At 35.1% G+C, this 26,063-nt stretch overlaps 1 protein-coding gene across 4 annotated transcripts in view; it reads left to right on the plus strand.

Annotated features, from left to right (window-relative positions):
* Window positions 1-26,063, plus strand: part of TBCEL (tubulin folding cofactor E like) — a 57,391-nt gene that overhangs the window by 19,014 nt on the left and 12,314 nt on the right. For all 4 annotated transcript variants that reach the window (XM_037505466.2, XM_054693155.1, XM_037505465.2 and 1 more), the window contains exons 2-7: window positions 1,169-1,318; window positions 2,978-3,117; window positions 9,581-9,762; window positions 11,067-11,323; window positions 13,931-14,057; window positions 15,532-15,648. In XM_037505466.2, coding sequence (XP_037361363.1) covers window positions 1,186-1,318; window positions 2,978-3,117; window positions 9,581-9,762; window positions 11,067-11,323; window positions 13,931-14,057; window positions 15,532-15,648 — 956 coding nt within the window. In that variant the 5' untranslated portion in view covers window positions 1,169-1,185. The remainder of the gene's footprint in view (window positions 1-1,168; window positions 1,319-2,977; window positions 3,118-9,580; window positions 9,763-11,066; window positions 11,324-13,930; window positions 14,058-15,531; window positions 15,649-26,063) is intronic.

Raw genomic sequence — 26,063 nt, forward strand, 5'->3', positions numbered from 1 at the left:
TTTAGATTGTGTGTAAGAGTAATGCCCTGTATTGTAGAGCAATTAAGTCATTCTGAAACTTCCAGTTAAAAGATGCTGTTTTAGCTCTGACACCGACAGTTCAGCACCCTCCCTACACACTTTTTATTCCTTTGAACTGCCAGTTGCATGGAAGATAGCAGTGTAACATCTTTGACTTTTTATTAAACATTTCAAAAAATTCTGTTGGTGTTCTGCTTGAGAGAGGCCATGTGCCTGTCACTAGTACTATGTTTGCTGTTGGTGATAAGTTTACCTTAACAAAGAACTTTCTTGATGGTTCCTCAAGTCCTAGATGAACACACACAACACAGTTCAGCTTTGACACAGTCAGTGCTGGGACAGAGGATGGTAGCAGACACTCATCACTGTGTTGACAAAAGAACAGATTGTCTTGTACTAAAACTTGCTCTATCCTAAAACTCACAAATGAGGGTCCTGTCAGAGAGCAGTCCTTTATTTACAAGATGACTTGCGATGTACACTCATTATTTTGGATAAATTGTTCAGCAAAACTGTCAGTGTATAGACATGTGCTCAGTGAGTGTCTACTCTGTGATCTAGACATTTATAAATTGATCAACTGGAACTTAAATAGAAATAGGTAGTATATAGTTTTAAATGATGTTTCTGTGGAAAAAGAGGAAAATAGATTTTGAGAAACAAATATCAGAGAATTCATTCTAAATCTTTAGTCTGATATTTAATATATACATTTCTTTTAAAGTCATTTTTCCTGTTACCACATGAACCCTCTGGACCAGCCAAAAGTCTTTTTGTTATCCTTGGTTGGAAATGATTGCTTCTTTTAAATCCTATAGCATTTTTAACCCATATTTCCATTATCACATACTGGATTGCAGTGCTATCTTTTTGTCTGCATACATAGTTTCTCTAAATCTTAAGATACCACCATAGTGTGCATTCCGGGGGACGGTGACCATGTTGTGCATGTCGTTATGCCCCAGCTTGATGCCTTATAAATAATTGGTTCTTAATATGTCTTATGTGAATTACATTGTGAAAAGTAAAACTCACCCGTGCTAATTAATAGTAATTTAGTGGTAGTGAGTAGTTTAAACAAAAAAGTAATCACATAAAAAAAAAAGTCTTATGTGACTCATTAAATAATTTTGATGGTTTCTTGTAGTATTTTAGGAAAGGAAGATGGATCAACCTAGTGGAAGGAGTTTTATGCAAGTATTATGTGAAAAATACAGTCCTGAAAACTTTCCTTACCGCCGTGGTCCTGGGATGGGAGTCCATGTCCCAGCCACACCTCAGGGCTCACCTATGAAAGGTAAGAATGGTGGGGTCTAAATAGCATTCATTTACTAGAATGTCCTTAAGACATTAAACCAGAATAGTGCCTTGTTTAGAAATGATTTCCTTTTTTTAAGTATGGGTCAAATAGTCTTTTTCCCTTGCTAGAATTTCAGCTTTTTCAAAAACCTGAAGGGACTTGTTTTACTCTAGATTGACTAAAAGGCACTTTAGTTGTACTCATAGGGCAAGAAATATGTGAGTGATAATACTCCAAATGCATATTCTTTCAAAGAAGTTGAAGTGTACAAGATAGTTTAAGACTGAGCCTGTGTCCTAAGGACTGTATAGCCTAGCTGGAATGCAAGATACTCACATTTAGGAAGTTAAAACTGTAGTTCATAATTGCAGTTTATGTTGAATCCAATGAATGCCATAGTGATTGGGAAAGAAACTTAGAAGAGAATTAATTATATGATCAGAAAAGGGTCAAATCTATGACACTTGAACTAACCCTTTAAGAATATAGAATTTGGTTAGAGAAGAAATAAAGACATTTTAGGAGAGGGATTATGGGGTGAATAAAGATCTAATTAGAAAAGGGCAGAGTGTTTTTCCTTTGCATTTTTGCTTGCTGTTGTAAGTTCTTAGAAGTAGTTCTTTGTAATTATATGAGGTTAATATTGAACAGTGTTTTGGTTTCTATATCCAAAGGTTACTGTATGTGTGTTATTTCTCGGTGCAAATATATTATCACTTCATATAAACTGGAATGACAGAAAGAACTTCTTACTTGGTAATTTTTTCTCAAGATACATTCCTATTCTGAGAAATTTGATACTGAAAAGTACTAAGTTAAAAAAAACATATAATTTGAGGCCCCCATTAATAAAATATTACCTTTGTGAGTCATTGTTTTATACCAGATAGGGAACAAATGGTTTAATTCTCATGTTTATTCTGAGATAATAAGAGTGCTTTTATTTTTGAATCAGGCAATAGTTTGATTACCCCAATTTGACCAAATTTAGTTTCGGATTCTGAAACACTTTCCCCCATTACCATTATGTATTTTTAAAAGTCTGATTTTCTTAGGGGACAAATTCTATTCTACGTGACTATGAAATGGGAATGATTGATGGACAAATATAAGAGAAAGTGATGTTGATTTTGAAATAGATCCACTTAAGTGAGAAAGATTTCTTAAATAATATGAACTTAAAGAACAGAAATGGCTTAGCAGATAGACTGTCTAATGGTTTGAGATCATTTTCATAGGCAGCAAAAGGTGAAAATACACATTATATGGGGAAAAAAGAGCTATCTGGAGTGATATTTTTGAACTAAATTAAAAAAGAATCGAGGCCAATAGGAGACAATAGTCCAGACATGAATCACATTAATGTAATGTTCAGAGAAGATGATGGCTCTGTTGTTGATGATTGAGATGAACAATCCTGTCAGGAGTTAAAGCCTAGAGGACATATTTGTTGATACTGATCCAGTATTTTTAATTTCCTCCTGGGTCGTATTTGACGGTCTCCCCTCAGAATTCAGCATCCTTGGATCCCATCATAGCCTATATTTTCCAGGTCCTATGCAATTTCATGCCATTTGATTTTGATTCCCGAGGGCTGAATATATGTAGGCAGAAATTAGACTGATGTAGAAAGTGTTTTGTTCCTCCATGATTTAGATCGCCTCAACCTCCCAAGTGTACTGGTGTTGAACAGCTGTGGAATAACCTGTGCAGGAGATGAAAAAGAAATTGCTGCCTTTTGTGCTCATGTATCAGAACTAGATCTTTCTGACAACAAACTTGAAGACTGGCAAGAGGTAAAATTACTAATTTTATTGTTGCATTTTGGTAAAACGAAGCAATAACCATTGTATTATTGTTTATGCTGTTATTCTGCTGAATTCTGGTTCTCACCTGAGATTCTTGTTGTATGTTGCAAGATAAATAATTGACTGCGTCAACTGTTTTTTGGGCACTTAGCTTTGTTATTTCTGATTTGCTTTTCTTTTACGTAAAAAGCACTGAAAAACTTCATTCCAGGTATCAAGAGGTTAATGACACTTAGGTTTCATGCTAATAATGCATGAAATTCACTATTACTATTTCAATATTTATTACTGCAAGTTGACATAAAAATTGCTTGAGCCTCAAACTATTATAAAAATACTCATTCTACTGAAATTTATTCCAAATATTTTAGAATTTTTCCTTAGGTCTCTTTGGTGGTTTGACATGACTGATGTCTTTTGACCTAAGTGTAACTCTATACCAAGAATATAAATAAAGGTATTATAATATTCTGTCTTATAATATATATATAACATTACCTGATAGAAACTACCCTTAAGAATCAGGGAAAAACAGTTCTGCTTGATTTGTTCTCTTGCCTTAATTTATGCTCATAGTTCTTGCATGGACTATTGGAAAACCTTCCTACTAGGTTTTCCTGCCTCTGGTTCCCTTCTGCTTCATCTAAACTATCTTCTATAGCGCTAACAGCATTCTTTTAATAAATGAAACATGACTGTGCATGTTTGAAGTCCTTTAGTTGCTTTTCACTACCTGGAAACTGAAGTCTGAACTCTCTATGGTAGCCCTCCATCATGTGGTCCTTTGCTGTTGCTAGAGCTTTATCTACATCTTTAGTCATATGCTTTTTCTTGCAGCATGTGATAAATTCTTGACACGAAAGCTTCCTTGCTTTTATTCATTCTGAACCTCCTGTTCCCTTTCTCCTCTTTCCTGCCGGCCACTTCCTTTGTATCCAACACTTGGTCCAAGTTGCTGATCCCTGTGAAATGTCACTGGCTTACTTAGAAGAGTCAGATTATTCCAGCACCTGTAAATGGCTGCTGTGAAAGGATTTATCACAACATAGAGCAATCACTTGCTTATTCAAAGTAAAGATTCTGTCATTTTTATCATCAGCATCCAACATGCTAGGCATTCAAATATTTGTTGGCTGCATAAATGAATGAATGATTCTGTCTTAAGAATTTGTTAAGACCACTTGCTCCATTTTTTCCTGTGGTCGAAAGAAATTCACTAAATCCTTCAATGCTTCAGTTTGCTCATTCATAAGACAGGACTGCTGATAAAGTTGAGATACTTTGTAGATGTTAAATGCTACATGAATTCTAAGAAATCTTGGTTATTTAAGAAAGTTTTCTTCAGTTTCTTGTATATTTATCCATTTCATCATCTTATTTAATCTGGTAACTGTGCTCTGTTATATTCCCTATTTTTTTAAGGGTTTTATTTCGTTTATTTATTTTATTTTTTTAATTTAAATTTTATTTTTATATTCCCCATACAATTACAACCCTCTTATTTTGACCCCAATCCCTCCTTTTTCCGCCCCCCACCCCCTGTAGAGTGTCTCTGGTTCATAGTTGTTTGTTGATTTTTATATTTTCTTTCTTATAGTTATTCTTTTTCCTGGTCACTTATTTAGGTTTTCTAGATTCCTGCTACGAGTGAGACCATCCGGTATTTTTCTTTTTCTTTCTGGCTTATTTCGCTGAGCAAGATCCTGCAAACTGGTCCAACCACTATGGAGAGCTGTGTGGAGATTTCTTGACCTACTAAACATAGAGCTTCCATATGATCCAGCAATTCCACTCCTAGGTATTTACCCAAAGGACACAGAAACATCAATTCCAAAGAGCACCTGCACCCCTATGTTTATAGCAGCACTGTTTACAATAGCTAAGCTTTGGAAACAACCCAAATGCCCAAAAATAGATGACTAGATCAAGAAGATGTGGTACATATAAACCATGGAATACTACTCAGCATTCAAAAAAGATAAACACATGCGATTTGCAGCAACATGGATGGCGCTGGAAGGGATCATGCTCAGCGAAATAATAGTCCCTATTTTGATTAAGATGTTTACCAAAAATTTTTAAGATGTATGTTACTTGATTTCTAAGTGACTTGTTAGTATATACAGATTTATTGGACTATTTGAAGAAACAGTCTCTACTTGTACATATATTAATTAATTTATTTACTTATAAGTAACATAATTCACTGTCCAACAAATTACAATCTGTGCCTCCTTGGTCTATTGAAAGGCTTAATTGACATGTGTGCTCTGACCACACTGCACAGAAACCAAAAAAATACCTTATTAGCCCCCCTTCTTCTGATTTCTCACAATAGTCCTACCACTGACCCTTTGGTGAGTTTTTTACCTGCTGGAGCTGGGAGAGGGCAAGTCAGACCAGATCTCCCTCTGAATTATTTCTGCTCATATGTTTACAGGATTTCTCTATGTATGTTTCTTTTGGGAGTAAACAGTTTCACAAAGATTTTTGCTTTGTGCTTTGGTCCATGTTTTGACCTCTTGCAGCTTTTGCTGACTGGGGGAACAGTCTAATAATGATAAAATTGCTACTTTAGAAGAACAGTTTATGTAAATATGAATAGGAACTCAGAGTTTACACTAGGTAAGTCAGTCTTTTCTCTGCTGAGATAAAGACAGGCACTAATTGTTTCCCAGGCCACACTGACATAGATAACCAGAGGGTCATGAATGTTTATTTGTGCTCTTTTGTGCTCAGTTGTATATTCCTTTATGTGCTCAAGAGTCTGTTTCCAGCCAGTGTTCAAGTGAGCGTTTGTTGCTGCTATCTTCAGCTTTCCATTTTTCAATTTATTTTAGTTTTCATCATCCTTTGTATTTTGTCCTTATCCTTAACTGCAGTTGATCCCAATCTTTTAGAGTGTATATCAGAGCATAGAGAGATGGGAGAAATACTACAAAGAAAGAATATTGATTTTTAGGATTGATAAAACCCTGTCAGGCTACAAATGCCTTAGGTCGTGGTTTCAAGACATTGCATTTCAACCCAATTACAATCCATACACAACCCCATTACAACCCATTACCAAAAAGATCACTTGTCCTTGGCCATTAACTAAGTTTGTTTTAGCCAATATTTGATGTAGCAATGTGGAACAAAGTAATATAGTTTGTACTTTTTGTGTTTTGAATGACTACTAATGTTCTGACTATCTAGAGATGCAGAGTGAGAAGTATACTACTTTGGGGGGAGGCAAAGATTTGTCTCTGCCCTTCTAAAATTGGGCACCTATGTCTAAAAATAAGATGCATTTTTTTAGCTTTTGTCTTGAATTTTGGGCTAAGTAGGTTTTTGTATGACCTTTCCCAAGGTATCTCCTTTTTTCCTCTCTTCCTTATCAAAACCATTTTATAAAAGAAATTAAACCAAGAGGTCGAGAGGAAGGTGGAATTAGCCACTCAGCTGAGGCAGAGAATGGCTTGGGTATAAATTACAGATTGTTATCTTAAAACCCTTTACCCATTTTCTTAAAACTTTAGTTTCTTTCTTTTTTAGAAGCCAAAGTAGAGGGTCCTCTGTTAAATCGTAGAACTGTGGGTATCGAAAAGGTGATCCAAGGTCATCCCTGTGTCTCTGCACATGTGTATATGCAATTCAATCCAGCTAGAGGAGTGTTTTTTTTTATTTTTAGAATTTTTAAGAAGGGAAGTTAATGTACTGTCCTAGAAACTCGCCAAATGTTTGTCAGCCTTTGATATTAGTCACTTTTTCCTTTGTACATAAGATTATCTTGTGTAATGGAAATAATATTTCTAGAATCTGATTTATCTACTCAGTAATTTAAAAGTTAATCATTAATTTGAAAATCCTTTTAAATTTTAGCCCTTTGGGGAAAATTTTTATGTCTATCATATGTAACTTTTCTTGTATTTTTACATTATATTCCAACTTTATCATTTTAGGATATTCCAGGGCTATGAAATGAAATGTTATTCCAAATCTTTATTCTCAATGGAGAGTAATATAAATGCAGATCATGAAGATTGTATAACATATCTGCTAGCCTTGGGAATTCTCTCAGAATTGCTTCAAAAACCCCTAAATTTATGCATTTGGGAGTATTTCCTCTTTACTATAAAAAATGAGGGTTGTGGCTTATGTTTTGTTTTGATTTAACTGAGGTTGTACTGTAGTTAGGGGTTACGCTTCATGCAATAGTAGGAGCAAACATTGGGCCTCCCCTGGTGGCGCAGTGGTTGAGCACTCAGCTGCGAAGCTGCCCGCAGCCTCTGCTGCGCCGGTTTGATCCCTGGCCAGCGGTGAGGGTCCCACATGGCACGCAGACCTCTCCTGCTGTGCCCGCTGCTCCCCTCAGTACTGTATTTTGTCGGTCTGCCTGTTCTGTTCCCCGCTGTGGCTCTGGTGAATTCTCTCATCCTCCCGCGCTTCTGACTGTACCCAGTGCTTGTATAAATAAATGTATAAATCTTAAAAAGAAAATTAAAAAAAAAAATAGTAGGAGCACACTTCCTTTTCATCTGTTTTAGCCCTTAACAGAGGTAAAGCATAGTTGGTCATCATCTTCCATGTGAAGTTCCTTCATGTCATCTATGTTCAGGTGATAAAGTGCAGTAGAAGGTTGGTCCCTGTATGGACTATTTAGCTGTTTTTGGCCCCAGACTAAATTCCACATCCTCATCATATGTTGCACAAATGTTTGGTGCTGTTTGATCATAATAAGGATCAAGCAGGAGAATATGTGCAGACTGGTATGAATTCTTTACATTTTAAACTAAAGTTTAGTGTGTTTTCTGTAAAAGATAGCTCATTTCTTCATTTCTTTTTCTATAAGATAGCACATTTATAATGTGAGGATAAAAATGATACCACTTCAAAGGATAATGTTTAGAATTGATAGAAAAATAGGTCCTTGAACCATTTTGCCCAGCCTGCTTCTCAACCTTCTTAGAGGTAATCTACTTCTTACTGATTTTAGAGCTCCAGAACTACACAACACATAGTAGTTCTGATAGAAAGTGCAAATTACTTTTCTTTATACCAGTAGTTCTCAACCTGGATATTCTCTTGGCATTACCTATGGAACTCTAAAAGAAACAGAAAACCAGATCCCAACGAAGAGGCTTCTTATTCGATAGTTTATGGTAGATCCTGGGAATCAATTTACTTCAAAAATCCCACCGATGATTCTGACATATAGCCAAGGTTGAGATACCAGTTCATGTTATACTTGCCAATTTAGTTATAGTTACATTTATTGAATGATGTTGTGCCATTAATTTTTTTAATAAATTAAGTGCTCACTGCAGTAGTGAACTAGGTAAGTACTGTCCTTGATTACATTCTGTTGAATAGTATGTAAGGAATTTCTAAAAGATGTACCAATCATTATGCTAAATGCTTTATACACTTATCTCATTTAATCCTTCCAACAATCCTATAAAATGGATGGGTACTGTTTTCTCTGTTTTACCAATGAGGAAACGAGATTTTGAACAGCTGAGAAGTGTTTGAACCTGGTTTGAACCCAAGTTTTCTGACTCTGAAACTAGTCCTAACTATTCTGTTCTGTTCCTATTTTTATAAGTTTTACTTAACCACTGCTGTTTACTTAATACTTTTGCTGGGCTTCTAGGTTTATTTCATACTTGTTAAGCTAGTTCTTTATTATTTACTGGTTATATTTATGGTTTATTAGTTGTTGTATGTTGGAAATTACAATGGCTCTAATATATTAATCCCAGATCTGACTTGTGACTGTGAGACCCAAACTATTTAACATCTCTGAGCCTGTTTCCTTACTTATTACAATAAAAGTAGTATGAGTACCTTGTAAGTTGTTTTGTCTACCAAGTTGCAAGCTCAATCATTAAATTGATGGTTGTAACTTTCTCTTTCGTTGTATAGTATGGGTGTTTTTTGTATTTGAATAAATAATGTTTTAAAATTTAACACATCTTTGAACCAAGTTGAACTCTGAGTGATTGTAATTCTGTAGTCAATTTTGAATACCTGGATTGTTACCAGGTGGTCTTCAGTAAACTTTTAATTAGCCTTAATGTGCTGAGAATGAGAGGAAAGATATTCAAAGAGATTGCATGACTCAGTCTCAGCTCTTTAAAAATTTGTAGTTTAAAATGTCATCTAAACTATCTTCTCTTTATTTATCAAAGAGAGTATCATATAGAACAGAATCAAAACCTTGCTGAAGGTAACATGGGAAATCTTTCTTTTGTAGTAATAATTTCCAGTGATGCCACTATTTCACAGAAAAAAGATTAAATTACTTGTTAAGGTTTATTGCAATTACTTCTGCATCTCTGTGGGTACTGCACTAAAGAGGACTTCTGAATGTGAATGTGGAGACCTGCTCCCCTAGGCTCTCTTGAGCATGATTACTATTTAAAAACTCTGATAACTGCCTGATGTGTTTTTCTTGTTTTCTTCCTAGGTCAGTAAAATTGTGTCAAATGTTCCCCAGTTGGAGTTTCTAAACCTGAGTTCCAACCCTCTGAATTTGTCGGTTTTAGAAAGAACATGTGCTGGGTCCTTCTCTGGGGTTCGAAAGCTTGTCCTCAACAACAGCAAAGCTTCTTGGGAGACAGTCCACACAATACTGCAGGAATTACCAGAGTAAGCCCTGAGAGCGTGGTGGAGAGAGCTGTGTTGCCATCTGTGTTAGTACATAGAGTTACCGCTGATCTCCCATCTCAGAAACACTAGAGCTGCAGAATGAACAGAGAATGAGGTTAGAAAAACGAAGTAATTAGAATGAGGGTGTGAGGGTAATCTAGTAACATTTTCATTGGAATACTTGTTCAGTGTTGACTAGCTCCAAGACATAGGATATGTCATCCTTTAGCTAGAAAATATTCCTGAGAAGCATTTATCATTTCTAGATCAACCTAACCTTTCTCCATTTGAATCTTCTGATTACCTGATTTCAAATTGGCTTCAGCCCTTTTCTGTGAGAGGAAAGAAAAAACAACATAGTATCTCTAAATTTATAAACACAGAGAAGATTAAGTGTCTGGTTTGCTTGATGGGAAAATGGGCCTGGTATCCTTTTCTATAATTTAAGCAAGAAATTATATTTTTTGCTTGTCAGTTTAGAAATGCTTTGTTATATCTTGTTTGTATCTATCTTTGTATTGGCACATAAGTGTTCAAGGGAAGTAGTTTAAAGAAATATACGATGGTTTTTTCTGACGGTCTAAATATGGAGATTATCAAAGCCTTATAGAATCTGCTTTCACCCTGCTTTTTTCCATCTTATTTTCTACTCTCACTCTAAAAAGGTTGATTTCCTCACTACATCCAACATCTAGCTGGCCTAGAATGAGCCTACAAGCCCCAGTCCACTAACCATGTGGTCTTGGGTGAGCTGATAGCTTCTTTGAGCTCTGCTTTCCCGTCTGTAGACTGGGCACTGTTGTGTCTGCCTTGCAGGAATAGACCTAACACTTTATTAAGGACCTGGCCTAGTCCTGACACAGGAGTTCAATAAATGATAGTTACCATTTCTACTTCTGAACATTTATTCATGGTGTTTCTGGAATTTTCTCCTATCTCCTCTCCACTTATGCAAATCTATCCTCTTTCAAGGTCATCTGTCTTCCCTGATTGTTCTGACTACAGTTTCAGTTCCATCCTTATGTGAACTACAATTATATGTACAGTTAGTATTGCTAATTTGGCTCTTACTTATTTAAGCACAGAGTTAATTTATTACTGGGTTATATCATTCTCTGCTGTTCTTTGTATTTTAGGTTTTATCTTCCCAGTTATGTTTTAGCTTCAGGAAGCCATCTTTGTATTTTCTCTACAGCACTGAGCAGTCCCACAGACAGTAGGCATTTATTTACTGGATGAATGACAATAGATGCATAGAAACTTAACTGCTTTAAACAATGAGATCTTTCCTTTTTTCTCTGCAGTTTGGAGGAGCTCTTCCTGTGCCTTAATGACTATGAAACAGTGTCTTGTCCTTCTATTTGCTGTCATTCTCTTAAACTACTACATATAACAGACAATAACCTCCAAGACTGGACTGAGATTCGCAAGTTAGGAGCTATGTTTCCCTCCCTGGATACCCTCGTCCTAGCTAACAATCATGTGAATGCTATTGAGGAGCCTGATGATTCCTTGGCCAGGTTGTTTCCTAATCTGCGATCCATCAGCCTCCACAAGTCAGGTGAGGTACAGGCCGTGTTCCCCATTGACATGCGAATTGACCGGAGCTTAATCATGAAATACAAGGAAAGGAAATTTCTTTCTGTCATAGCTCTGCCTTCTTATAGGTTGAATTTTCAGGAATCATATGCACAATAATATTGACTATCTAAATTTAAGGCATTTGTTTTCATGAATGCTCTGATAAATATCAAGTGGTATATAGCATTATATTAGCTATTTAGATTTTATTTATTATAGAGATTATGCTACAGAAAGAGTGAAACGAAATGAATGAGTTAAATAGTAAAAAGAAGAGTGAAAAGGTGTAAAGAATGACAGGCTAGAGCAATTTGTCTGGATTTAAGTCAAGAAATGCCAATCTGAATGCCTTTTGAATATGCACTTTCCTTTTCCAGTCTTTATAGTTGGCTGCCAATTTGTTGCCATCTGATGCATTGCTATATCACAGCAATGATTGTTTTCCATCTTTATTTTTTAATTAATACACTTTATTTTTTAGATTCACAGCAAAATTGAGTGAAAGTACAGAGTTCTCACATATCTCCACCTCCCAAATGTGCACATTCCCATCCCCATCAAAATCCTGCACCAAAGTGATATATTTGTTTCAACCAAACCTACATTGACCTATCATCACCCCAAATCCATAATTTACATTAGGGCTCACTATTGTTGTTTTGTATTCTATGGGTTTGGATAAATGTATAATGACTCATATCCACTATTGTAGTATGGTTCATGACCATTTCACTGCCTTAACAATCCTCTGTGCTCCTTCCTGCTCATCCCTCCCTCCCCTCTAATGCCTGGCAACCACCAATCTTTTTGCCTTCTTCATAGTTTTACCTTTTCCAGAATGTCATAAAGTTGGACTCATACAATATGTAGCCTTTTCAGATTGACTTCTTTTACTTAGTAATATGCATTTGAGTTTCTTTTGTGTCTTTATGGCTTGATAACTCATTTCTTTTAGCACTGAATAATATTTCATTGCCTGGATATACCATAGTTTTTCTACTCACAAACTAAAGGACATCTTAGTTGCTTCCATGTTTTGACAGCAGCTATAAACCACTATGTGCAGGTTTTTGTGTGGACATAGGTTTTCATTTCATTTGGGTAAATACCTAGGAGTGCAATTGTTAGATCATGTGATAAGAGTATGTTTAGTTTTGTAAGAAACTGCCAACTGTCTGTCAAAGTGGCTGTAGCATTTTTGCATCTCCAAGAGCAATGATTAAGATTCCTGTTGCTCCATGTCTTGTCAGCATTTGGTGTTGTCTGTGTTTTGGATTTTGGCCATTCTAATAGTTGTATAGTGGTATCTCATTGTTGATTTAATTAGTTATTCCCTAATGACATATGATGCTGAACATCTTTTCATGTGCTTACCTGCCAGCTGTATATCTTCTTTCGTGAGGTACATGTTCACGTTTTTTGTCCATTCGATAGTTTATCATTTTCTTATTGTTGAGCTTTAAGATTTAGATAATTGTTTTTTATCAGATGTGTCTTTAGAAAACTAAGAGATGCAGTCTCTTAGTTTGTGACTTTTCTTTCCATTCTCTTGACATTGTCTTTCTGCCTAGTTCGTAAAACAATGATATAACTAAAAATAACTCTACCCTACAACATAAAAAACATAAACAGTTTAATTCCACATGTAGGTTATTAAAGATGGAAATTAAATTTTAAAAACAGTATGTTGCACAGGAAAGCTGTTTATTTCACAACTTGACACCCCTTGCACTTACTCTGTTCTTCCAGCTGGAAATGCCATTCTGAAGGGAAGAGGACGGCTATGAGTTGGGATAGTTATGCAGCAGGACCTTATAAATCACTTCTCTTCCTCTACCCTTGCTGAAGGTTGATAAAAATAGGAAGGGACTACATTGTTCTCTGAAATGCATTTAATGTGTTGTAAAATTGACCAGCTTCATTATTACAGGAATATTTGTCCTACCAGTGCCAAGTATTGACTTGGATGATACTTTTGCTCAGTCATTGGAAAAGAGTTGTATTAGGACTAAATGATCTTATTTTGTTGTCACCCCTAATCTTCTCAGTGAGGTTCAAGTTTTTTGATTTTTTTTTTTTATTAAATTTTAACTGTTTTCCATGTCCCCCCAAAAGAGGACAGTATGAAAGAGGTAATATTTAGTTCCTGGTTCTATTGACCTTGCCCCACCTTAGAATTTGCTAAGTAAAAATTTGAGTACTATGGTATCTCACTGATCGGTCATTATGTCCAATGAGTCTACATTTGATGAAAGAGTTGGTTACATCACTTTTTATTGGCACACATCCTGTTTATGAAAGCCTATTAACCCCTTTACAAGCCATCTGGGTAGAGAATCAGTGGATCAGTGGATATTGGCAAACAAAGGCCTCTCTTACCACAGGATCACAGGGATAGGAGGGGATAAAGGAAAGCTTTTATGGTGTCTAACTGCATTCCAGTATTTCCTTTGATAAAGAAAAATTCACACTCTTGTTTATGGCCATTTTAACATTTCAGAAAGTATTTATTGAAGTAATATTCTTTGCTGTTTATTTTCTTGTGTGTTTTCTGAATTTTGCTTAATCTATATATTTCTCAAATTAGGTTTGCAGTCTTGGGAAGATATTGACAAGTTAAATTCATTCCCCAAACTTGAGGAAGTGAGATTGTTAGGAATTCCTCTTCTGCAGCCATATACCACTGAGGAGCGAAGAAAATTGGTAATAGCCAGGTCTGTTGTCTTGATATTCTGCTGTCTTTTCTTGTTAACTTGTTGTTTCATTAAAGGGGTGTTATTCTATCAACTATTGAGGAGGGGCAGAGAACACTGTTAGTTTATCTCTGTTTATTGAACAGACTGTGCTTGAAGGAGCTGTTTCTACAGCTCCAATCTTAAGGAAAGGGATACAGTATGATGAGAAAGATGTGAAATCTAATTGGCCTGCCAAGACCACTGAAAAATTCGCTCACAAATTCATTCTATTTTCATGCTTTTTGTATTTACTATATTTGAACAGATAAAGGAAAAGTAGGTTTAATAGGGAATCAATTTTGTATTAATTGTCTGATTTTCTCTGTTAACATAATGGTTACTTAAAATGTAAATATCTGAAAACTGGGCTATCTCATAGTGTAACACTTAAGAAAGCAGAATCTTTGTTTTCTGAAATGTAGACTAACTTATATTTGACTACTATTATCTTCTTTCCGCTCCCCTGACTTTTCATATCTCAGACTCCCCTTCCCACAGACTATTAAAATGTCCCAGGAATGTTTATTTTTATAGGTGCCTTTAGCAGCAGGACATTTTGGCTAAGGTGTACAGGGCCGTGGAGCTTTGATTTGTTCTCTTTGTGAACTATGCATAGCAGTTTTGAAAGGGGAATGGTAGGCCTATGGTTCCCTGAACAAGAGTGGTTCTTTAAACAGGGTATTGATCTGCCTGACCAGCTAATACCTCACAGACCTTCGCAGCTTTCCAGTTGTTAACATATACATTATTATCGCACTGAAGAAAGACATTTTGGCATTCTTTTCTTCTAAGAAGAATTAAGTCTTGCAGCAGGCCTTATACTTTATTTTCTGTACACAGTTCTCTTGTTCATACCTTGAACTCTGTAACCAAATTTTACTGACTGTTTTGTAGACTTGTACTGTTCAATATGATACCACTAGCCTTGGGTGACTTTTGTACTCTTGAATTATGGCTCATCTGAATTGAAATTTGCTATATGTCTGAAACAGAAACAAGATTTTGAACACTTTATATTAAACAATTTTAGTATTTCATTAGTTATTTTTTCATATGGAGTACAAGTTGAAATGATTAAATCCTGGCTATCTTGGATTAAATAAAATATTTTATTAAAGTTGATTTCTCCTGTTTTGTTTTTGCTTTTTAAAATATGACTGCAAAAGAATTTTAAATTACATATGTGGCTTGCATTATATTTAACTTGGATTCTGCTACCTAGAATTTTATTTTGAAAGGTGAGGTAGGTTCATTGCCACAGCTAAAAATGAAACTTTAGATATTTTTGGTCCTTTAATATCACATCAGTTATGTGGGTAGTTATACATAAGCAGAATTTATATCAAATGTGCCCTTTCCAGAGAATAAGACTGAGCTTTAAACCACTCATTTTATTTCTAAAACTAAATGTTTTTAGTATCATAAAATGTCTTTATTTTGGTTTTATTTATAGATTGCCATCAGTTTCCAAACTTAACGGCAGTGTTGTTACCGATGGTGAACGAGAAGATTCTGAGAGATTTTTCATTCGTTACTATGTGGATGTTCCACAGGAAGACGTGCCATTCAGGTAAAAATTACTCATCAGTTTTGTAACACTTTAGTCAATAATGAGGCAATTTAATAACTACTGTTTTAGAGCAAAATCTAATGATATTGAAGTTTTTGGGCCCTCTTAAGAGGACTTTAATTACAGGATATAAAAAAGGAAGAAACACAAAAGCGTGTATTTCTTCTAGCCTTCCATTTGTACTAAGAATGCTTGGGTATGTATTTAACTTCATCCGGCGGTTCCTACTCCATTCTCCATATTATTGATTCCTTTTTGATCTACTTCTCTAGGGACACATTTTCACCTACCTCCAAAACTAATATTTTTTCTTTCACTTTGCATCTTCCTTTGGGATATAATTAATAAGCCCTGCAGTTTGGAAGATTTGTCAAAATTACACTCGATTTACAGAATATGGAAAGAGGGCTGGAAAATAGACTCTTAAGGAAATATTAAATGAATTAATTTTGACAGCTAAATTAGTAATTACCTTTGAGTGTATGAATAGTTAATATATTTGTTGATGAAGAACCACCTGTAATAGTCTGTAAATGTAAAAAGAACTGTAGCAGATATGATATAGGTAACGTTAAACAACCACAGCAAAATATCCCAAAACAGGTTTTCTAGTGTTAAGAAGTAGAATCACTTACCAAAACAGTTATATGCTTTCCTTAATGACTTTAGCAATAATATGAAATCCCATTTGACCAGAGGATTTCAGACAAACAGGATGCAAATTAGGATGAATGTGAGTCAAATCAGTTAGTCCTGCTTACAAATTTCTGTGATTCTAATTCACTCTCACAGAACGTAACTATCTTTTGCCAAAGTTCTTTCTTATCTGTGGACGTTAAAGGGCATCAGCATGGTGTAAAGGCTCAACCGGTGCTGTATATAAAGATATTGTGGTATTACTAGCAGTATTTTAAAGCCAAAGCATTTAAAAATATTAGAGAAAGTTAAGGATTTTGAAGATAGCCACTTAAAATTAGCTAAAAACAGGCAGCTGGGGCAAAATAGATATTACTGTGCCTTTTAACACAACCCAGAAATATTAGGTTAAACTTATGAAATATTTTTTACCAAAAAAATCTAGTTTTATTTGATTCATTCTAACATCATAATGAAAGAAATATCTTGACTTTGAGCATAAATCTGTCACTATATAATGTTTAATTAATTTCTAGTCTACTACAAAATGGCATGTGTGTGTGTGTGTTTGTTTGTGTGTTTGTGCAGTAAATTGTTTTCTGTTCCTGAGGGTGTAATTATCCTAAAGCATTTATACTTCTAGTCAGGGTTCTTGAATGCAGGTCATAGAAATCACCTTTAATCAGGGAAGAATTTATTAGAAGAATATTAAGCTATTATTGTACCCTTAGAATAACAGATGTTCCTCCCCACAGTCTTGGATTTTTCATACTATTGTTTTATTCTTGGCAGCACTTTGTCAATAACCTGGAGTATACCATGTGACCAACAGTGATAATTAGTTATTTCACTACATGTCTGGGACTTGCAGAATCTCTTCCATGCACACTAATTGGATACTCACTGGCTTCTACTAGGGACCAATCCCAAGTTATCCTTAATTATCTGAGGGGACTATGCCTATAAGCCACTTCCTGTGCCAGTTTTTTAGTGTACACAGTAGAAATCAACTCTGTCCAACTTAAGTAGGATAAGATTTTAGTTAAAAGAATGAACATTATATAGCTCACAGAACTTACAAGAAGATTAGAGCACTAAGCTTGGGTTGGGTTGATGGGAAGCAAAGCACATCTAAGACTTCTGTTTCTGGGTAAACAAACAATGCTTCTCACTGGCCATTGAACAGTCATCAGCAAGCTGCTGGACTTCATTGCTCTGAAGACAGTCACAGCCACAGCTTTGAATTCTTGACTCTTCCATATCTGCTATGAATAATCTGTTCAACCTTTAATCTTTCACTATATCTTGAGATTTAAAATTTCCACTTGCAGATATACAGGTTATGTCACCTTCTCATGATCTAGCTTTCAGCTTTCAGTGAATAGAAAAAAAAAGATTCTCTACTCCTCTTTTGTTTTTAGTGGCATGTGGTTCCTTCCTCATATATTTATCTTGGGTTTGTCTCAAATCAGAAAGGCATTGAGATGCTGGAAAAAGTTGACATGTATCTACCAATATACCTGTCCCCTAGTAGATTTCCTTATTAGACCCCTGGTAGAATTATCCATTTACTCAACAAATATATTTTGAACCATTTTGACATGCCAGGAACTATGATAGCCATTTAAAGAACTAGAACAGCATTCCTATTGATAGCAAGATGGAATAGTGAATAAGCACAGAGGAGTTTGTATTAAAATGCCTTCATTATGAATTTAGGGACTATAAACAGGGTATTAGTACTATACTTATCTCTTTAATTGCCTTCCAAATTATATGCAAAATCTCTACCTAAAATACCAATGAATAGTTAATAGCACAGTGCATAGTTAAATTTTCATAGAGGTGAAAATTTAATTCTCAGGATGATTCAGTGTTTCAACAGAATCACATTTGAGCTTTAGTTTCCAAGCAGAATAGACATATTCTTTGTTTTGAGGAAAACATTCTTTTTCATTTGACCATGAATTTTTTGAGATTATTGTTTAAATTGATTTTGCTATATATTCTAATTTCTGCAACATCCCTTAGCTGTTATGTTCCCTGAGCTTTTTCTTCTTTCATTTTCCTGCCTTGAATCGTTAAACATGAAACACCTCTCTCTACTCAACTTAGGTACAAGTAAAAAAGTTAGCCGTTGAGGGCATGGATAAAAAGCCATTAGGATCAGTTGAATGTTCTTTTTGTTAGCAAAAGTATGTTTTGAGTCAGTTGGATGTTCACACACATCTGTTTCCATGTGATTAGTTGTTTGGGTTACAAAGACTTTAAAGATGATCCAGAAAGTTTTGTATTCTGTTTTCCTATGTTAGACTAACATAAAGCTCCATTTACTTGAATCATTTCAGTTTTTTATGATGAACAGAATAAATGTTTAAAGGGAGACAAACTTATTAAGAATTTTATAATGTCTTATAGGTGCTCAATTATCCTTTTTATTGCTTTCTACTGGTAGGTGGAGCTGGAAGTTTAGCCTTTCTGCTGTAGCTCTTTATGGTAATAATAGACTATCACAGAAAAACTGAGCAATCACCCAAATGTTTCATGTTTATTTACTTTGTGAAACAATAGAAGATGAAAAGTCTCTGTTTCTGATTCTTGGCCTTTAAACATCATAGTGTTTGCTCTTCTCAATAATAGGCTCTTTCTCCTAAAGCCTTCATCTGTGCCTTGTCTCCCCATGCTTGTGTGTCAGTGGTGTGTTATTTCAAAACCAGCTCAGTGTGTGCTGCAGGTGGTTGAAAAGATGTCCTCACTGGGCTGGTCATATTTCAATTATTGAACTCTCATATTGTACCAGGAGAACTTCTAGGAAATAATTCTGTATTCTAGCTGGGTTTCAAAGGACAGTTTAATTTATTTACTGAATACTTACTATGAAGCAAGAGGCACTGGGCCAAAGGTGAAGATAAAAAGACAAAAAGAGTAGTGTCTACTCTCAAGAAGCTTGCCATCTGAGCTAAGCTAGAGATATATTTCCTTTGCTGCATCCTCCTTATGTTCCCAGCCTCTACAAATCAGGTTACCCCAGGATTTAGTCCTTGGACTTCTTCTCTTCTCTATTTATCCCCTAGATACTTTATCCAGACCTGTATTCTAATAACTGCCACATTGATCCCTCCAGCTCTGATCCACCCCTGCATTCCAGGCTAGGATTTCCAACTGCCTACTCGGCATCTACATCTGGATGTTTAAACGTAGTGTGTCCCAAATCAAGCTTTTGATACCCTACATTACCCTCCCTCCCCACCTCCCTCACCCATTACCACCACACCCACTCTGCAGGTTTTCCTCCATGTCTCCAGTTTACTAGTTGTTCGGAACATAAACCTTAGCATCATCCTTGATTTCTTTCTCTCACACCCAACATCTAATCCATTTGTTTTTATTCTCTCAGTTCTACATTTAAACATATATATATTTTTTCTATATATATAAAATACAAGTACTTCTTATTCATTTTAGATCAAGCTTTCATCATCTCTTATCTGTATGATTATAGTAGCCTCCTAATAGGTCTCCCTGAATTCACCCTGCCATCTATACCTTATTCTCCATATAGCAGTTAGTTTATAAGGACTCAAGTTTACTAAAAAACAAACAAACCTTCCTTCCTATTTCTCAAACACACCAAGCACACTCTCACTTCAGTCAGCCCTTTGCACTTTTTTCCCTGTTTGCAGTGCACCAAGTTAACTGCTTGACTCTCCCTCACTGATACCTTGTCAAATATTCCTTTCCTGACCATCCTATATAAAATAGCAAACTTGGGCCTTCCCTGGTGGCTCAGTGGTTGAGTGCTGGGTTGCAGGGCTGCCCGCAGCCTCTGCAGCGCCAGTTTGATCCCCAGCCACGGGCGAGGGTCCCACAAAAAAAAAAAAATAAATAAAATAGCAAACCTCTGTCTCCTATGACTCTCTTTTTAAAAAAGATTTATTTATTTATGCATACAAGAGCTGGAGTGCAGGCCAGAGATGCAGGGTGTGAGAGGATTCACCAGAGACAGAGTGGGGAGCAAAACAGGCAGATGTACTGAAATACACTGCTGAGAAGAGCAGCGGGCGAGACAGAAGAGGTCTGCTGCGCCATGTGGGTCACCTCCCTGGCTGGGGATGGAACTTGTGCTGCAGGGGCCTCCCTGGTGGCACAAGGGGTTAAGATGCAGCACTATGTAGCTATCCTATGACTCTCTTTTTCTACTTTTATTTTTCTTATTTATCATCATCTACCTTCTGGGTTCCACTACAATAAATCATAAGCTCTATGAAAGTGGGAACTTCTGCTTTGTACCTTGCTGTGTCCTCTGGTCTGGAGCAGTGCCTGAAAATATAGCAGCTCTTCAATAAAACGAATACTTGAAATATGCTCTGGGAACACAAAGGAGAGATACTTTGCTGGAAAAGGTGTTAATTTGGTGCAGGTTAGAAGAGAATATTCCAGACAAATTTGAGTCTATGGGAAGTAGTCACAGAAGTATGAAATAAATCTTTATGTGTAGTCAGCTATGATGATTTGATATGACCTCGTGAAAAGTGTAAGTGGAAGGTAGTAGTAGTTAAGGCTCGAGAGGACGGTAGGAGCCAGGGCGGGCTTTAAAGAACTTTGGTGTGCAGGCCAGGAGGCTAGGATCGTTTCTTGCCAGCAGTAGAAAATCATTGAAAGGTCTCTACTGGGAAGTTACATGGACATATTTTGGTTTATACTTAGAAGGAGAAACTGTGAGTCCCAGAGATCTAGTTAACAATGGAGGCTTTAATAAAGGAGGATATGTGGTAGAGGTTGTGTCTATCTCTCTACAGTTATAACTTTAGGGCTGAAGTTCACATAGAATTTGAAGTAGTTCTTAGAAAAAAATTCTACATGTGCTTTGATATAGCCCTGATTTCTCTAGGGGTACAAAAATAGGACTTAGAGAAGAAGAAATGTGTCTGGTAGCAGTTAAAATACATATGCTCATTATTTTTGCCTCACTAGTTATCAGATGGCTGTCCACATTGCCTGTATTTATCAGTATCCCCTCTGTTTCGTGTTTACTTTATCACTTCATTTCCTTTGAGAGGTTAAAGTTAAATTCCTTGTTTAGTACTTAACTAACATAGTCTTCCTCTGTTGGGTTTTAAAGAGAGACAAGAGAAAAAGAAAAACCACATTTCTTTTTAGTCATCATATCTTGTATCTTTTGGGGTTCAATGGTTTCATTTTGATTTTAAGGACAGTAAGGGAAGTAAATTCATTGATTTGGGGTATCTTTTTTAGACTTTAAAATTTGCTTTTTCTAAAGAAGAAAGTAAGAGGAATAGCCCCAGTGAACAGTTATTAGGTAGGAGGAAATGCTATTGTCAGAAATTGAGCAGCAGAGCCAGAAATAGGCTTTCTTACAGGCTTGGCTTTGCTTTTACTCTTTCTGAATCTCACTTTCTGTTTGTCCCAAGGAATCCCTAATTTTTGACCTCGGAAAGCTTTATTTATTATGTAAAAGATTATATTAGACATTCTTTAAATGTTTATTTGATAGTCATTAGTGGTATGATTTTTAAAATAGGGGGACTGTTTTTTCCTGCTTAACACTAATGGCTTTTCTAAATGGAGCTGATTGTATCTTCATGTTATTGTGAGAGCAGGGCAGTAGCCTGTATTTGGACACCACCTCAATGAAGGCTTATTTTGTCTTGGATGCTGGAGAAATCCTAGTTTGCTGTGTCCGTTACCTCATATTCCTTCCAGACAGAAGACCTGCTGTTGTAGAGGAACATTCCTACACTGGACATGAGTCTCCTGGGGTTCTCCATATTGCCAGGCTCCATCATCCTCTGACAAGGGCCATGACACAGCACTCCTCACATTCAGATGGAGTCTGATGGGAAACAAAAGGGGCTTTCTCCTGGGTGCACCATGGAGAGCCTCTGAAATGTTAGCTTTCCCTGTTGCTCACAGCCTTTGTCATTCCAATTACCTTGGACCTTATTTTGACTTCCTGCCACTTTCCCAGCCCAGCAGAAGATAAGCTACCTTTCTCATCTTGTTTGGAGTTATATATGTGTATTTGAATGTAACTGCAAAGGAAAGAAAGGATAAGAACCAGTCCACCCATGTCAGTACGTGGAAGGAATTTTTTTTGGTATCTGAACTTTTGTTTGGACCAGGGAAGAGGCCAGTTTTCTTTTTCTTTTTGCTTTTTAGAATTAAGCAAAAATATTGAAAAATACTGAGAAAAATAAACACTTGTATTCACACCGTTCAGAATTAATGATGATTAATATTTTACTCTTCAAGATTATTTTTTAATGAAGGGAAATAATATTACAGTAAAAATCTTTTGGGGTCTGTTCTCTTATTTCTTACTCTAAGGAATTTGGTATCCTTGGTAGCTACTTGTTATATTTTATATATTCATTTAAATATTAGTAAGATTTTCTAATTCTTTGTCAATGTGCATTGTAGTTTCTTCTCAGTCTGCAATTTCTTCAGTCTGGTCTTTTCACTTTGTATTTTGCTGAAAAGAAGTTTTAAAGTGTAGTGTTAAATATATCGTATTTCAGAAATCTTTTCCTTTGCAATGGTTTTTTTAAGATTATATCCTGGATTTTTTTTTTTTCCTGAAAATATTTTCACATTTATGTCTTTGATTTACCTGGGATCCATTTTTGTATATAATATCAGAGATCTGAGGAGTCCCTCCCCCCATGTGAATAATTCATTACAGAGAGTATCACCTCTGTAATGCTACCTCTGTTATATATCTCATTTTTTTATGTGCATGGGTCTATTTCAGGGTCCTATTCTATTCCATTAGTGTATCTGCCCCTCCCTGTACCATTATAGAATAACTGAATTATATTACTAAATTACTTTATTGTAAGCCTGCATTTCCAATAAGAATGAGTTTACCCACCTAAGTATTCCTTAGATTTGTTTGATATTGTAGGCCTTTTTCCCTATGAATTTTAGAATTGGTTTATCAGGGTCTAGAAAAACTTCAGCTATAATATGGGTTCTGATTATATTCAGTTCTCTTACTAATTCAGGAGTCTTTTTGCTCTGTGTCTTCTCATCTGTGAATAAAGGGTATTTTCCATTTAAAGCTTTTTTTACACCTTTCAACAGTGTTTCTAAATCTCTCACAAAGGCCTTTGCCTTTTGTGAATTGTTAAATTTATTTCTAAATGCTTAATATATTTTGTTTCTGTTTTAAGTGAAATAATTTTTTCTGTCACTGCCTTCCAGTTGATTGTTAGTGTATAGGAATGCTATTGAATACATGTTGATCATGTATCCATCAGTCTTGCTGATGTATAGACTAGAGTGTTTAACTTCTTTATGATTTCTTTATAGACAGTTATACCTACAAATAATTTTATTGATATTTTCACATTTTTTAGAGTATCCCCTCAGCTATAATATTAAATGTATTATTTCTAAGTTTAGATGTGAAATATTTTTATATGAAGTATGACTTTTCTATAGGTTTTTGATAAATGCCCTTCATTAGGTTAAAGGCAATTGCCAGCTATGTTTTTCTAAAAGTTTCTTCTATGATAAATAGCATTTTTTAAATAGAATGTTTTTTATTGACATGAGCTTGTTTTTTTTGTTTTGTATATCTAAATTTTAACAATTTTTTTTTAGATATTGAGCCATCTTTGCATTCCTAGAATGCATAGTTTTCATTCCTCTGTGATAAATGCCCATGAATGCCATTGGTGAGTTGTATGATAATTAATTATATGTTTAGCTTTATAAGAAACTACCGTACCATTTTCTAGAATGGTGTGCCATTTTATATCCACCAGTAATAATGAGTAATCATTTCTCTGTCTTTTTGCCAACATTTGGTGTTGTCACTGTTTTAAATTTTGATGAGGTTTAATTCATCAACTTCTACTTTTTATTAATCATGTTTTTAGTGTCAAGAATTCTTTGCCTATTTATAAATCTTGAAGATTTTCTTGTTTTTTTTTCCCCCTAAAATTTTTTGTTGCTTTACATTTAAACTTAAATCTGTAGTTCCTTTTGAGTTAACTTTTGTGCAAGATGAGATATTTAGGTGAAGATTCATTTCTTTTGTCCTGTAATTGTCTATTTGCTCTAGCACCATTTATTGAAAAAGCTATCTTTCCCCCATTTCTTTGCCTTTGTATCTTTTTTTTAAAAATGGAGACTATATTTGTTCTGCGTTCTCTGTTCTTTTCCACTGATCTATATCTCTATAAATAGACATACCAATACCACACAGTCTTGATTACTGTAGCTATATAGTAAACTTCTAATTTCATGTAGAATGATTCTTCCAGCATTTCAAGTTTATTTTAGATATTCTAGGTCTTTGCTTTTCTATGTATGTTTTAGACTAAACTTGTCTCTGTCTACAAAAAAAAATCCTGTTGGAATTTGATGGAAATTTTGTTTAACTTATAGATAAGTTTGGGGAAGATTGACATATTCACTATATTGGATCTTTCAGTGTATGAATATAGTATGTCTCTCCATTTATTTAAGCTTTCTTTGATTTCTTCCATCAACATTTTATAATTTTCAATGTACAAGTAATTTAAGTCTTTTGTTAGACTTACCTAAGTATTTCATGTCATTTGCAAATATGAAGCATTTTATTTCTGCCTTTTCAATCTGTGACTTTATTTCTTTTTCTTATCTCAACGCAGTGGCTATAACCTCCAAAACTATGTTGCATAACAGTGGTAAGAATGGACATCTTTGCTTTCTTTTGATCTTAGGAAAAAAGCATTCAATCTTTTACCACTGAGTATAATGGTAGTTATAGGATTTTTTGTAGAGTTCATTATCAAGTTGAATTAGTTTTTCTCACTTCTAACTTGTTGAAAGTTTTTATCATAAATGGATATTTTATTATTTTCAAATACTTTTTCTTTGTCAGTTAACATATGATGTGAGTTTTCTTCTTTAGTTTGTTGACAAGGGGGTTATGTTGTTTGATTTTCAAATGTTGAGCCAGCCTTGAATACCTAGAATAAATTCCACTTGGTTATAGTAATAATTCTTTTTATACATTGTTGGATTTAATTTACTCATATTTTTTAAGGATTATTGTGTTTAAGTTCATGAGGGATATTAGTATGTAGCATTCTCTTTTTTTAAAAGCTGTATTTTTTATACTTTTGATATCTGGGTAACACTGGCTTCATTAAATGAGTTGGTAAGTGGTCCCTATTCCTTTTTCATTTGTGTGTGTGTGTGTTAATAATAGCCATCCTGAAGGATGTGATACAGTATGCATTTATTTGATGATTAGTGATATTAAACATCATTTCATAAGCTTATTGGTCATCTCTGGAGAAATGTCTATTCATGTTTGCCCATTTTCAAATAAAATTTTTATTTTTACTGATTTCATTATATGCTCTGGGTTTTAACTTATAATGGATTTTTAAAAAATTTATTTTATATATTTTTTACATCATTTTTCATTTTTGTACAATGTATGCATTTTTGTCTTGGTTATCATCCCCGTAAAATTCCCCCCCCCCCTGTTTTGATCCTACTCCCTCCTCCCTCCCCCCATACCCCCCATAGTGTGTCTCTGGTTATAGTTGCCTGTTGATTTTGATTTTTACTTTATTATAATTAGCCTTTTTCCTAATCCCTTATTTAGGTTTCCTAAATTCCTGTTATGAGTGAGACCATCCAGTATTTTTCTTTTTCTTTTTCTTTCTGGCAGTGATATTATAATGGATTTTATTTAGAGAGTCTGTACCACAATAATTACCCAGATAATACAGATATAATCACTTAGTGCGTGATTT

The sequence above is a fragment of the Talpa occidentalis genome, unplaced genomic scaffold (genome assembly GCF_014898055.3).
Source record: "Talpa occidentalis isolate TD23 unplaced genomic scaffold, MPIMG_talOcc4v2.1 talOcc4.12, whole genome shotgun sequence".
Lineage (NCBI taxonomy): Eukaryota > Metazoa > Chordata > Mammalia > Eulipotyphla > Talpidae > Talpa > Talpa occidentalis.